The sequence below is a fragment of the Catharus ustulatus genome, chromosome 3, assembly GCF_009819885.2.
Source record: "Catharus ustulatus isolate bCatUst1 chromosome 3, bCatUst1.pri.v2, whole genome shotgun sequence".
Taxonomy (NCBI): Eukaryota; Metazoa; Chordata; class Aves; order Passeriformes; family Turdidae; genus Catharus; species Catharus ustulatus.
In genome coordinates, this window is record NC_046223.1 from 43,031,491 (window position 1) to 43,046,116 (window position 14,626).

At 37.6% G+C, this 14,626-nt stretch overlaps 1 protein-coding gene across 4 annotated transcripts in view; it reads right to left on the reverse strand.

Moving 5' to 3' along the window:
* Positions 1-297: 297 nt before the first annotated feature.
* WDR27 (WD repeat domain 27) overlaps positions 298-14,626 on the reverse strand; it is a 93,963-nt gene continuing 79,634 nt past the window's right edge. For 2 of the 4 annotated variants that reach the window (XM_033055056.1, XM_033055055.1), the window contains exons 24-25: positions 3,786-3,987; positions 298-1,394 (exon numbers count right to left, since the gene is read on the reverse strand). In XM_033055056.1, the coding sequence (XP_032910947.1) occupies positions 1,291-1,394; positions 3,786-3,987 (306 nt within the window). In that variant the 3' untranslated portion in view covers positions 298-1,290. The remainder of the gene's footprint in view (positions 1,395-3,785; positions 3,988-14,626) is intronic. The other 2 variants (XM_033055059.1, XM_033055057.1) reach the window with 2 other exon arrangements.

Below are 14,626 nucleotides of genomic sequence, written 5' to 3' on the forward strand. Positions count from 1 at the left end.
ACATTATAGAGGATGGCTTTTTGGCTAATCTGATTTTTAACTGAAAAAGTATTTAAAAGTATTGAAGTGAGTTATTCCACATTTTCTTTGATCATAAAAATCCTGATTCTGATATTCAGAGTATGATCTGGCTGCACTACACTGCTGTAGTCACTGATGAAACCACTGTGTTCTAGAGAATACCTGGATATGATACAGTGTATCCTACCATTGTATGGTTTTGCTCAGCAAAAAACTGATAAATACTTCACAAAATAATGTACAATGGAAACTAAACACTTACAGAAATAACTTTATTTACTTATACTAAATATTACCTGCATAAATTAAGAACATTTATTGAATAAAACATTCTTTACAGTACTGAAAGTTATCTACTTTACTGATTAGTCTGAAAGTGGGGCTAGCAACTCCAGTTTTTCTTCCTTTTTTTAAGTAATTTGATCTGAATAATAAATTCTGTTCTGGCAAATTTAACTTTGAAATAACAGCACAATTTTGCATGCAAAGAAAATCTGTCTCCTTTCACCAGTTACATATATGCTCTCTACTCTTAGCTAAAGTCAATGAAGAGTAAGAATGTCCAGCCTGAAAAAAGAGGTTGTCCAAAAACTCTTTTCTAAGAGCAAATAGCCTAGGAAGAATACAAGAAATGAACTCTTTTTTTTGCTGAGTATTTTATTTTCATTCTATTTTAATTTTTTTTAAATATTTAACGGTTATTTAAAAGACAGAAATAGTTTCTTTTAAAGAGAAGACATTTGTCATATATTCCCTAAGAAAGGTACAGAATGTTGTTTAAATAGTAAACCAGCAAAATTCTGCCTTCAAACAACATCCATGCTGACTCCAGTAATCCCAAACAGAAAGACTTTCATGTCATTTCAGAAAGACATACAATCCTTTTTTCTTTCAGATTAATTTTTAAGATTGTCACAAACAAATCTAACTATAAAAATGGAACACTTGCTATTTTACTTGCATTTTCAGTCTAGACTAAAGTGTTCCCTGCCTAGCAAAGCACTACAGAATGCTCCTAACTATAAGAACCCAAGAGGACCTTTAAAAGCCACTTCTGTGGTGATTTGCTAGAATGAAGTCAGAATGAGTGGTCTCCTCCTTTTTTGTGATCTTTCACCCTTATTTTTGCACTAAAGGTAACAGATTGTACAACAGGAAAGCTTTGAAAACAGCTTGAGGATCTTCCTGAAAATAAAACCAAAAGAAAACTGTAGTTTGAAAGGGAATATTATTCCACTTGCTTCTAGCCAGTTACCAGTCTCTTTTCTCTCAGCAAGTCATTATTCTCAGAGTACCATGGCCAAAGCTCCACAGGTTGGCGAGTATCAGGGTAGGAACAATCGGAGTTTGCCATCCAAGGTGGCTGTGGTGAGCTGCAGTTCAAAAGAAAAGAACATATGGTTTTAATGAAGATTTTTCCAGTAAGCCAAATTTGCTTTAGAGCAACAAACCGAATGAAGATCATTAAGATGATATTTAAATTACTTCTATGTTAAGAGGTCTAGGACTCATTAAAAAAAAAAAATAACCCATAGACTCTTCTCAACCAAGCTAATCTGAAAATTCCATTTCACTTAGATTTTTCTTTTCCAACTATTTTCAAATTTCTGTCAACATCCGCTAACACATCAACAGTCTGTAAAACTGAAGCATATGTTAAAACCACATAGAAAGTCAAACAGACTTCACTGTGTATGACTCAAGATGGGAATATGGAAGAATTAAGAAAACAAGCTGGAATAAATGAAGATGGAAAATACTGTGAATTAAATCAGGCATACCAACAAATGCAGTTTTCTGATTTTTATTGGTGTTAAGTGTAGACTAAGAATTTCCTTTGTAAGAAAGTATGCTGAAAAATTTTAAGAAGAGCCAAGGTTTGAAGACATGCATAAAGACCCTTCAGCTGCATTAGCTTTCTTTCACCAGACTGAGAAGATCTTAATTATAAAATAAGAGGCAATAGAATTTTCTGCACTTACTCATACAAACGAGCACTTGAAAACCTGCTGTATCTCAGAAAGGGATGATATACAAATTACACCACTTAATAGTCATTAAAAATTCAAGGTGTTTACTCCTTGCATATTAGAATTTACAGTTATTTCTCACCAGTGATAAAAAAATCTGAAGGGCTGGAACCAAACAGCCATCTCATGCTCTGACTGGTTCATTTGGTTAACTTTTTGCATCCTCATTTTTCTTGATCTGTTCTTTCTTTGATACATTGAATCGTTTTATTCCTCTGGATAAAGGAACTCTATGGTCAATAAATTATCTTCTTGGGTTTGCATTCCCTCCTTCAATATCTCCAATGATCAATTCTTCTAATCCCTCATAAATGTTATCTCCCAAGACAGTGACTTATATTCCTTATTTTCGGTTTTCTTACTCTCACTTAGATAACTTGAAAGTATAGAATATCCAGAACCATCCAATCTAATTTCTCCAACTCTACTCTTTACACCTATCCAAGATAATAACATACTTCTAAAGACTTTTAATATTTGTAGGTATCTATCTCTGCAACTTACTATTGTGTTTTTATTTAACCCCAGACAGCAACCAAGCACCACACAGCCCCTTGCTTACTCACTCGCTCCACCCCAAGGGAGAAGGGGCAGAGAATCAGAAAATAAAAGTGAGAAAGTTTATGGGTTGAGATAAAGACAGTTTAATGGGACACACAAAGAAGAAAATAACAATAATGTTAATGATAACAGTAATGATCAAATAATTGTAATATACAAAACAAGTGATGCACAACGCTCACCACTCGCTGACCGATGGCTAGACACTTCACAAGCAGATGCACTAAGCCAGCTTTCCCCTCAGTTTATATACACTGAGCATGACATCATATGGTATAGAATATCCCTTTGGCCAGTTTGAGTCATCTGTCCTGGCTATGTCCCTCACAACTTCTGCCCTTCAAGCCTTCTTGCTGGCAGAGCAGGAGAAGCTGAAAAATCCTTGACTTGGTATAAACACTACTTGGCACCAACTAAAACATCAGTGTGTTATCAACATTATTCTCATTCTAGATCCAAAACACATCAGTTATTAGGAAGAAAATTAACTCTTGTCACTGCCAAAACTAGGATATATTGGAAATATGATGTAAATGTAAAATATCTAAGTGATGTGTCCTTTCTAAATTTCTGCAGCCATTTATTGTGTGCATGAAAAAAAATGCTTTTATTATTATTCCACATTAATAAAAGAAATCTAATGTGATCTGAGAAATCAGAGATCAATTTTATTCCATTATAGAAGATAATATAGAAATCATGTTTAGCTTTCAATTTAAAATTAAATAATTTTAAACAAAATGAAGTTTCCCAAGACTTAAGGAGATTATTTTATCCATCTTCCTGCTCTAGGTGCAGCTACGTAAAACAGATGCGCTTAGCTATGGCTTTGTCTGGCTAAATCTTGAAAAATTTCAATGACATTTCACAACTCATTCTAGTGTTTAAGTGCCTTCTGGGTTGTCTTTCTATTTTTTTCCATAATGTCCAACCTGAGCCTAAAAAACTGCAGTGTGTGGTGGATCCTCCTATGATATCCTCTGGCAGTACTGAAAAACAGCTTGGCTTCTACCTGATAAATGTATTCTCTACACTGCTATTACATTCTGCTTCCAGAGTCCTTCTATTTTCATTAACTATAAAAAATTATCTTTCTACACCAACTAACCACCTCTACACTTTTGGCAGCACCAAACCAATCACTGAATTGTTGGCTAAACTAAAAACGCCCACCTTCTGGCTTTAAGATCCATCCTTGCTGGTCCTGTGTGCTAAACTGCTGTCTCTCAGCAGTCCTTCTCCTTCCTTTTCCCCTTTCTCTTACTTTTTCCATCTGTTTTCCTTGGCAGTTGATAAAATGAGGTTTGTCTTTGACTGCACCATTCTCCTGAGAAGTGTTACACTCAATATCTTGCCATGAACAAAAGGAATATACCTATGTACAGAGACAGTAGTTTTTATTTACCCCAACCAATGCTTTAAAAGCCCAACAAAAATAAACCAATTCTTAGACAGTTAAAACTCATAATACAAAAACTGCCTAATTATTAAAGAAAGAGTTCATTAAAAATAGAGAATTTTATGGGGTCAATTAGTTATTAGCATCCTAAGTTCTTTCAGCATTAATGGTGATTTTCACCCTCAGAATGGGTTTTTTCTTGGGTTATATATTTAGACATTATATGAGTTAATGTAAACTGGCTCTACTCTTGTTCAATGGATTGAAAATCTGTTAGCACACTGAGTTCATTTTCTGGTTTGATGTTGTCAGACACAAGCCCAAAATGCACCCTCACTAAGGATACAGCAATGAGAAGTGAGATAAGTAGGGACAACTGGGAGATTCAAAAGCACATTTCTGATCCAAACTAAATTGCTAACACACACTCACAGGGCATCCAGTTTAGCCTTCAGATTTTAGAATAAATTCCTAGGCCTGACTGCTGTAAAGGCATTCACTTATGTAAGTGGCATACTTCATAAAATCACAGAATATGCTGAGTTGGAAGGGTCTCACAAGGATTGAGTTCAACTCCTAGTCCTGCACTAGCCCCAAGAGTCACACTGTGTGTCCAAGAGCATTGTCCAAATGTTTCTTGAACTCTGCCAGATTTGTGAAATATTTCAGGCAATACAGAAATTTTAGTTATTAGTGCAATAGCAATATGATAACAGGAGAAAGCCAATTGCAATTTGTAATAACACAGACAACAACAGTTACTAAAACTCTAGCCTGTAGGACCCTTGAAATTCCTGATTTATCACACTTAAGAGCTATTAAAATTGATTAATAGTGTTTTCAACTGTATTTCAAATCCATAAAAATCTCAATAAGATTTAAAAAAAAGTTTAACTTATGCCAGTATTACATTTCAAAATAATGCAAACATGTTACTTCATTCAAACCCCTCAGTTCCCAAACATTCTGTTCCAAAACGTGTTTTACATTATATTTGAAATCTCTATAGTAGTTAAGGAAATATACATGCCATTAAAAATAAAAAAAAAAAAGAAAACCAAACTAAACTCCCAAACTAATTATGCTTACTATTAGGTACTCAAATCTTGGCTTCAGTTCTATGAATAATTTGACACCTATGTGAAGGTTTCCTATGGGCCAAACGCACGAACATTATGGACTATTATGAAAGGACTGTTTTCTATATCAATAGATATATGAGGGAAGAAAAGGCCTTCAAGTAGGGCAGAGGAGAATATTGAAGTTCTGTGCACTTGACAGCTTTTTACAAAAAAAAAAATAAAAAAAAAAAAAAAATCAAACTTTTAAAAATACCTATGGCACCAGAATGGGGAGGAGAACAAGTTCTTGAACACAGCTCTCCTTCTACTTCATGGTCTGAATCGCACATAAAAGTTTATCAGCTATTTAAGCTAAGCCAGTTACATGCAGTGTTGGAAGGCTGTCAGTTAACAGTATGATTTTTCAAGACATTGGCTACTGCACTATCTTTTATATTAACACAATATATATATTTTTCCAGAATTAACTTTGTTTGGAGGGAAAACTGTTTCTGTAGTGATATCACACCCCAAAAACCATCCTGCAAATTAGAGACTTGGATTTTTCAAGCCACAAACATAAACAGTTGAATTTGTACAGAAATGCATCAAACTAATACTTTGTTTTAATATTTCACACAACACATGTACGTGTGTATATATACTTTATATATATATGTATACAGGGTAGGCTTCAAGACATACTGTAATTCAGGAAATAACAAGAATCAAAGCAATTTCAACTGGTTTCACATTACAGGTACGTAACGTCTTTTTGCTTTCTTTTAGTTAGCGTAAGGACACATAATATGCAAGTAGAGACAGAAACTTTTAAGAAGTCCACTAGTTGCACTGCAAAAAAGTATCATCTAACCAGAAGTCCAGTATCTAAGAAGAGCAGATGGATATATAGTTCTTAAGGGGTTAGTATTTTCACCTTTCATTATTCAAATTATTCTATGAAAATAAGAGGCCACAGGTAGAACCAACGCTCTTGAATTTTGCATTTGTTTCACAACTAGCAACAAGCAAGAGCAACAGGAAAAGGAGACATTATGAAATTGGATTTTGCTATATTTTTCCTGTTCAGAAAGTGGATTCTAAAGCAATGTAGAATTCATCACCTTTACTCCTGAAGATCTATAGTGCATGAAGGCTTTACCAACTCTAATTTTGTAGTTTAAGCCAAGAAGACATGTAAGAAGCACTTCGGGAAGATTGGTTTTCTTGAAAAATGAGTGTTTAATTTGACAGCTGTACTCTTAACCATTCAATCAGTTAGATGAAAGCCACATGTTTTTTTTGCAGACAGAAGACAGAAGTTTTTACTCTAAAGATAGCTTAAAATTGCAGAAATGAGAATTGAAGAGAAAATATAGAAAACACATTAAGAGCTTTTATCCATAATTCCTTGAGGTGTATCATACGCACATAACCATACAGGGGTAAGTACATGTAGTGTCACCCAAGCTGAGAACTTCAGTTTTTATAGTACCCATCAATGACGTGTTCACCTTTTTCCTCCCATTGTGGATGGATAGGGTTGATTAATTTTAGTTTCTCTAATTCCTGTATTTGACATGCCTTGCATATCAGAGGTGGCTTGCCCATCCAGAGGAATTCAAGATCAGAGGCCACCATGAATAAGACATTAAACAGCTGTTATAGGGCTCACTGATGATGTTTATATAGAGACGCTCTAGGTAGGCTTTTTGCCTTAGAGATGAGAAAGTTTTTTCTAGAATTAATAGGAAGGATAATTGTATAGAAATTCAAATTACTGAAGAGATTTAAGTTGTAAGAAGAAAATAGTGTTTTGAAGTTAGTAATCTGGGGCTGTAGAGAGGCCATGGAATAAAAACATTTTTCCAGACATCCTGTATATGCAGAACCCTATCAAAAGAATTATGAAAAGTAACAGATCCATCACATCCAGTATTTTCACTAGTCACACAAAAAATGAACAGATAAGTTTAACGATAACTAGGTATAAAAATATTCTATTCCTCCTGTACAAGACTGGAATTTCAGCCTCTTCAGGACTCATTATTGTTGAGGTTTATTAATTTGCCTGTCTTCTATGCCGTTATTAATGCAAAGCATAACTCCACTGCCAGCAAGGTGCAATCTGCGTTCTCTAAACACTTTGTAGGTGTGTACTGCAGTGCCTCCACCAATTATCCTTCTTCCACCAAGTTTGGGATAAGCCTTACAGGTCACCCAGGGCCACCTACATTCAGTTCTGTCCACCCTGTTTTCCCCTCTTATTTCTTCCGTTTTAAAACTTTTTGTCTTCCCTCATGATCCAGATTAAATTCATCTCTTCTGGACAGATGTTCCTGGAAACTCCTGGGAAGTTTCTCTAATGCATAATACTTTTAGATGTATTACTTACTTCAGCACCTGCATTTCTTTGCTGTCGGCCTTTAATAAATATTATTTATGTGCTCAATAAAAGCAGAATTCTCATCTATTTTGATTTACATGACATTTTTATAGACAAGTAAAACCAGTAATTCCCAATAATTCTTTTAATGTGTTAAAATTTCTTGATCAACTTGTTCTTGGACTCTTCACTACAGTTATGTAAGATCCATTTAAAATTATGTTCACAAACCTGAAAATACTGAGTTTGGTTGTGGAGGTTTTTTTGGTTGATTGGTCAGTTTTTTGTTGGGGCTTTTTTTGTTCCTTGTTTGTTTGGTTTTGTTCTTGTTGTTGTTCTTTGTTTGCTTTTCTTCTATCAATCCCTATACACTCTAGATTTCCTCCATATTATCATATTAATTTTTTTCTCAACCTAAACAACGAGAAAAAAAGCTAACAGTAAATTATTTTTTCTTTCTAGTAGATAAACTGAGTTGCTGAGTGAACATTTGTTCAAAAGGCAGTCACAGTAATTGTCTTACTGCATATCTCAGCTCTAAAATTAAGAAACTACAGACATAAAAGTTCACAAGGAAGAACTATAACTGTAAAGATAAAAACCCAGTGTGATAGAATAACTCATTTAATCTTTTCCTAGGGTAAGGAACAGAGAAGAGGAATAAAACACATCAATATTGATAAAAGTATTCAAGTCAAAAAAAGGAGAACAAATTTCAAAACAAGACTGAGCCATTTATGTCTAATTCCTGCTCCCATCTGAGGTTCAGGCAAACTGTCATATAATGCATTCAGCTTTATTTAAAGTAATAAAGAGGTCTTCATGGCAAAAATCCAACTGACTTATTGGCGGCAGGACTGTAATTAAGTTTTTTTATTTACAGTATGCATATGTAAGCCCCTTCATCAGTTGTTCTGATTTCCCTCACCAGATTACATATGCACAGAAAGTTGACCCTTACTTCAGATTACCTAATTATAATTCCACTAAATTAATTAGCAAATATCCAATCAAACTAACAGTTTAGAGGTATTTTGGCTTGTTTGAAAAACAGAGCTGATGTGGGTTCAGAACACAAAGGAAACACATCTCAGAAACCAAAATGTTACAGCAAGGACATTTCTAGTTTCTTCAGACTTCAATGTCTTAATCCAGCATTGTACACAGTCCCCACACCCTTTGGACCCACACTGTCCTCAGTGAGATGCTGGGACACCCCACTTTACATCCAGTCCCAAGCTACACAATAATCCACACTGGTTCTTACATCAGAAGTCAAATGTCAATGTGTTTGACTAGCACAGCAACAGAGCAATACTTCCTGCTGCGGGAATCCACACAGAGCACACCTAGTTCATGGACAAGGGAAAAACTTAGACTAGAGTAAGGGCTTTGAAGGGCCACAGAGAAGTAGCACTAATAAGTAGCTACCAATGCTTGAGACACAGTTGCTGCAGACAACATAAGAAGAATCAAAATTGTTTTGCTCATTGTGTGAAAACTGACAAGTGATTTTGAGGTTTTGGTCATCAGTGATGCAATTTGTGACCTACTGTTCTTCATGTATTATTCCTCAAATTGCCAAATATGGTTCTTGGCTGCCTTGCACACAGAAGTTTGGCTTTCCTTGGCAAAACTGTGCTTGCATCAAGCCTACTGGCAATAATAGATACCATTTCTTGAGGCCAGTAGAGCATTTCTTGAAATGCAATGTTCAAAACTTGCTACAGTGTCCCACGTAGTGATTCAGCACAACTGATGTAGACTGGGTAAACCACAAAAATTGATTGATGTCTGACATTCATATGTTGCCATCCCTAATTCAATGCACTTAGTGCAAAACTTGGCAACCAATAGTATGACTTCATGTGCCAATTATGCCTGTATTCCAAGAAATGGGTTTCTAATTTACCTTAATTAGAGGTACCATACTAATTACCTGAAGTTATTTCAATCTTATTTCTGTTACAGATAAAATAATTTCTATTCCTATGTCTTGTTACTACTGCTAATTCTTCTGCGGCTTGCATTTTCTTTCTGTTATATCAACAAAAATAAGGAATTAAAAATACCATGAACATTTCCTCTGCTTTACTCTCCCTATTGGTAAAATCATGCCATAAATTAACAATGCATGTTTATATGGGCATTTAGACATGAGTTCATATCCATATACATACATAGAGTTTATTGTTACAGTAATTTCACGAATACAAGCCGCACCAATTTGACCAAAATTTTGGTGGAAACCCGGAAGTGCGGCTAATATTCCGGGGCGGCTAATCTATTAACAAAATTCTAAAAGCTGCCAACACGGAAGTGAGAGCCCGCGGCAGCCCCAAGCCAAGTTGGAGCCCGGCCGGCCACGGCAGAGGTGGGAAAGCCTGGCAGAGGCGGGGCCAGCAGTGTGGGGGGCGGGCGGCAGAGCCTGAGCCAGCAGGGCGGGGCAGGGAGGGCGGCAGAGCCTGAGCCAGCAGGGCGGGGGAGCCCGGGAGAACTGGGGCTAGCAGTGCAGGGGAGCATGGCAGAAGCAGGAAGGCCGGCGGGTGGGGCTGCCTGGCAGCGGGGGAAGCCCAGCATAATCGGGGCCAGCAGCGTGGGGGAGCCCGGCGGTGCGGGGGCCTGCAGTGCCAGCCAGGGCGAGGAAACGCGGCGGCGGTGCAGACGGGAGGGGGCGGCCGGCGAGCCTGGTGGCGGCGGCGGCAGCCCTGCCGGCGGGGCGAGCGAAAGCGGCGCTCGCAAAGCGCCGCCGCCGCTCGCGAAAGCGCCGCCGCCGCTCGCGGAAGCGCCGCCGCCGCGAGCGAAGCGCCGCGAGCCGCTCGCGGAAGCGCCGCCGCCGCGAGCGAAGCGCCGCCGCCGCTCGCGGAAGCGCCGCCGCCGCGAGCGAAGCGCCGCCGCCGCGAGCGAAAGCGCCGCGGGGCGGGCGCGGCGCTCGCGAGGCGCGGCGCTCGCGAGGCGCGGCGCAGGGCGAGCGAAAGCGGCAGCGGGGCGGGCGGCGAGCCCGGCGGTGGCAGCCCTGCCAGCCGGGCGAGCGAACGCGGCAGCGGGGCGGTGCTGACGGGAGAGGGGGGCCAGCGAGCCCGGCGGCGGCGGCAGCACCACCCGGCCAGCCCCGCCGAGCCGTGGCGCTGAGCTGGGCCACCCGGCCCCGTCGGCAACCATGAGCGGGCCGAGCCTTCCTGGCCCCGCCCCGAGCCAGTAAAGCCCGCTATGCCGCGATCCTGTTACTAATTGGCCAATTTGTGAAAGCTGCGCACGGATTCTCGCGACGAACGAAAGTGCGGCTAATATTCGGGGTGCGGCTTATCTATTGACAAAGACAGCAACATTGTCGAGGCACCGGGGGTGCGGCTTATAATCCGTGCGGCTTGTATTCGTGAAACTACTGTACTTTCTTCAAACTTTAAAAGCTGGTTATGCATTGGTTGTGTTTCAGATAAAGAATGCCTCAGAGCCTTTCTTACTGAACGCAAAAAAGTTCATAAGTATGCATTTAAACAAGAGTGCTATGTTAATGCTACTATGTCTTTATAAATGCACGTCAATTTACATATAAAACACACAGCACCATTTAAAATACAGCTGTCTTGCCTCAGGATATTACACTGAGGAAGCTTAAAATGTCTTACTTCACTGGTTCATATGCATAAAAACTGTAGAAGAAATAAATCTATCCATTGTTAGACTAAGCCAATCTAAACTTTTACAATTTGTTATAAATTTACAGTATCTAAACAGGCTGTAAGCATTCTTATCTGGAATTTATTTCCTTTGAGAGTTCATACTCAGAGAACTCATGAACTTCTTTGTTTTCTGATGAAAAAGCTGAACAGTTTTGATGTTCCTGGATGAAGCCATGCTCCCATTGGAATTGAAAGGAAAGTCACCAGCAACTACAAAGAGCTGGAAATAATTTCTAGAGCTTTGTGGTTTATACCACCAACAAAGATTACTAGTTCTGCTTTAGGTATTCATCTTGACTGTTTCATCTGTTTTGTAGTCATAAAAAGAGACTCACAGAGCTTTAAAACCTTGCAGAGATTTAAACTGGATAATTCAACTGGTTTCCACATTGTAACTCTACTTTGTCATTGCTTTGACTTTTATCATACTCAGTTACATTTCAGCTGCAAATGGTCTTTCTACCAAAAAATGTCACCATAGAATTAATTCTTTAGATGGTCACCTCAGCTGTCCATTAAACAACATAAGGAAATTAGGCATCTCAAAATGCAATCCAGGCCACCACACAGAGCAGGAAGATGTTTGCCAACACAGACAAGAGAAACAATGAAATCACAGAAATGCCTTAACTTTCCCACATCCTTTCCCAGGGTGTGGCTCCCTACCCAGGATGAGGCAGTGGGAAGCTCACTTCACTCAGGATTCATGGTCTAGAACATATTCCTGAAAATGTCTTTTTATGGCCTGCATTGGTGTATCTATTGGCTGATTACTGCAATTCATATGCGATTTTTTTTTCTTTTAGCTTCTGAATGTTTTATTTAATATTCACTTCATATATATCCATATTTGTGTGGGTGTCTGTGTATGTTTATATACTTCAAACAGCTAACCCTTTTAGACCAGGACCTGCATGGTTTTGAGTACCACCAAAGAACTGATGCTGCACAAGAGGAGCTGACACTAGGGAAGGAACCTCCAGTATAGGTTATGGCATGTGGCTACAGTTATGTGCAGGAGTTCATTTCCAGATGAACTAAATAACAATCTGTGCTGACATTTGACCACAAAGTCATAAGACATGGAATGAAAAGAGTATTTTAGATCAAGAAACGTTTATCTGTTTTGTATATGATCAAGATCCATTCTGCAATTAAAAGTCTTTCTATCCCCAAACTTCCAACCAGAAATCTGTTTCAGGTCTCATTCATTTCATTACTAGGCAGGAAACTAGGAAAGAAATTTTAAGTTTTTCCATAGTTATTGTTTCTCAATAATACTTTTTGAAAGTTTCATGGGTGTACTAGAGAATTCTACTAAGAATTCCAAATTATTTCAGGATTTCAGGCAACTCTCCCTTCTCCATTGTTCTCTATCTCAAGTTCTGTGCAGTAGACACAAATTTGCACAATCAGAATTGCTGATTGAACTGCGCAATCAGCTGCTAATCTGGCTGCTGATTTTTTCAGCCACATATCCACTTTTAATGTGGATCATTTTAATAAAGGGGTTGTCATAATTACAGCTTATTTAAGGCCATCTTGCAGGCAGATTGCTGACCATTTGCCCAGAGAGACTGTCGAGCCTCCATTCCGGAAGATTTCCAAAAGCTGACCGGACGTGGGTCTGAACAACCTGCTGCAGGTGGCCCAGCTTGAGCAGAGAGGTTGGACTGGATGACCTCCAGCAGTCTCTTCCAATCTCAACCTTTCTGTGATCCTGTGATATTAGATTGGTAAAGCAGGCATCTGAAGATACTGCATGATGAAAAGCAACAAAGAGCACGGTGCAGTTATTTGGTTTTCAGTCATCATTACATGAGAATGAAAGTGCCAAGTCTAGTCAAACTTGCATAGATTAAAGTAAAGTCCAATTAAAATTTAAAAAATGGATAATTGGTGTGCTTTCAATACATTTTTGATGTAGAAAACACTTTTTCTCTATTCTTACAATAGCAACTTTGGAAAGTCTGCAAAATACACTTGGAACTGACATGGCTGGACAAATGATCAGGAATGTTTTCCAGATCATTTGTTTTAATGATGGGTTTGAAACAACTTAAATGTAATCTCAGACATTCTTCAAAAGCCTGTCATAATCTCTGAGGCTACTAATGTTTGCATGACATCATTGACATTACAATCCTGTCTCTTCACTCAGTAACTAAATAAACTGAGGAAAACATGAAAAAGAGTTTTTACTAGCATCCCACTCAGGTGTATAATTTCAAATTCCACTTCAAAATCTGGACATTAGCTCACAGAAAAATACATTAAAAACCAAAAATTCTCTCATGCAAACCCAGCCACACAAGCATAATCAGGCATTACTCTTCAAAGAAGTAGTTTTACACCTCTAATTAACTTTGAAACACCAGAGGAATGGATTTTTCTAAAACTGAAGCTTGTATCAGAATTCAGCAGCCTCACATATTTTTTATTATTTCACACTCAAATGACTGAACATGTTTACTCAGAGTATACTGTGGGGATTTTTTACCCAAACTCAGATATTGTCATGCAATTTCCATATTTAAAATAGTCACTTCATTATGAAATGATGCATCATAAAAGACAGACAATTATAAAAAGAGTAAGCCTTTTGTATTAAAGTATTTCTATTATTCCTTGCATTCAACAAGTTCAAAACAAAATGCAAGAGTAAAAGGAAATTCTCTATATGATTCATCCTGAATAGTGTTGTTTCTATCATCATATGATATTTACAAAATTTCTTCAAGTAGCTTAAAGTTTGTGTTATAAAAGCTTTTTTTTTTTTTTTTTTAAGTCATTTGTGCCTAGCAGATCTAGACTCAGTTTAAAGTAACAAAAAATACACATATTATTAAAACATTTAACAATTACAACAGTGGCTGGATGCATCCTAAATTTTGCTCAGTTTTAGTTTACTTCTGGGTTAACAATTTAAATAAAGAAAACAAACAAGTATTAGTTACTAATCTTCTTCTAATCCTCTTATATGCTTATACCAAAAAATTTACTGCTGAGATGTAGTGAGTTTATTTAAACACATGTTATTTTTTAAATACTACCTATGTAAATTTTAAAGAACATTAAATTAATGGAAATGCTAAAATCCCTCAGTTCTGCCCTACCCTAAAAAATACAGTAGTATCTTTTTATGTAAGTTAAATTTGCTAAAGCCTCTTAATATTTACTAATGACTTTTAGGACATGTATTCAGAAATTTATTAAAGCAAAAGTACAATGATTAAGTAAAAATAATTGCAGATGTCTATTAATCTCCCCTAAAATGGCAGAAAAAAAAGAAATTTGTATTTGCATCTTCTATAAACATATGTAAGAAACAAAGTTTAACATGAGATTAAAATTCAACCATACACATGAACTGCAGAATTTTACCTTCCTAATCACAATAATAGAAATGTAATTTCACAAAAAAATCATTGCACTAGTATTGTAGTATCACTTTCCCAAAGAACAAAACAGATTCTACTTTGTCA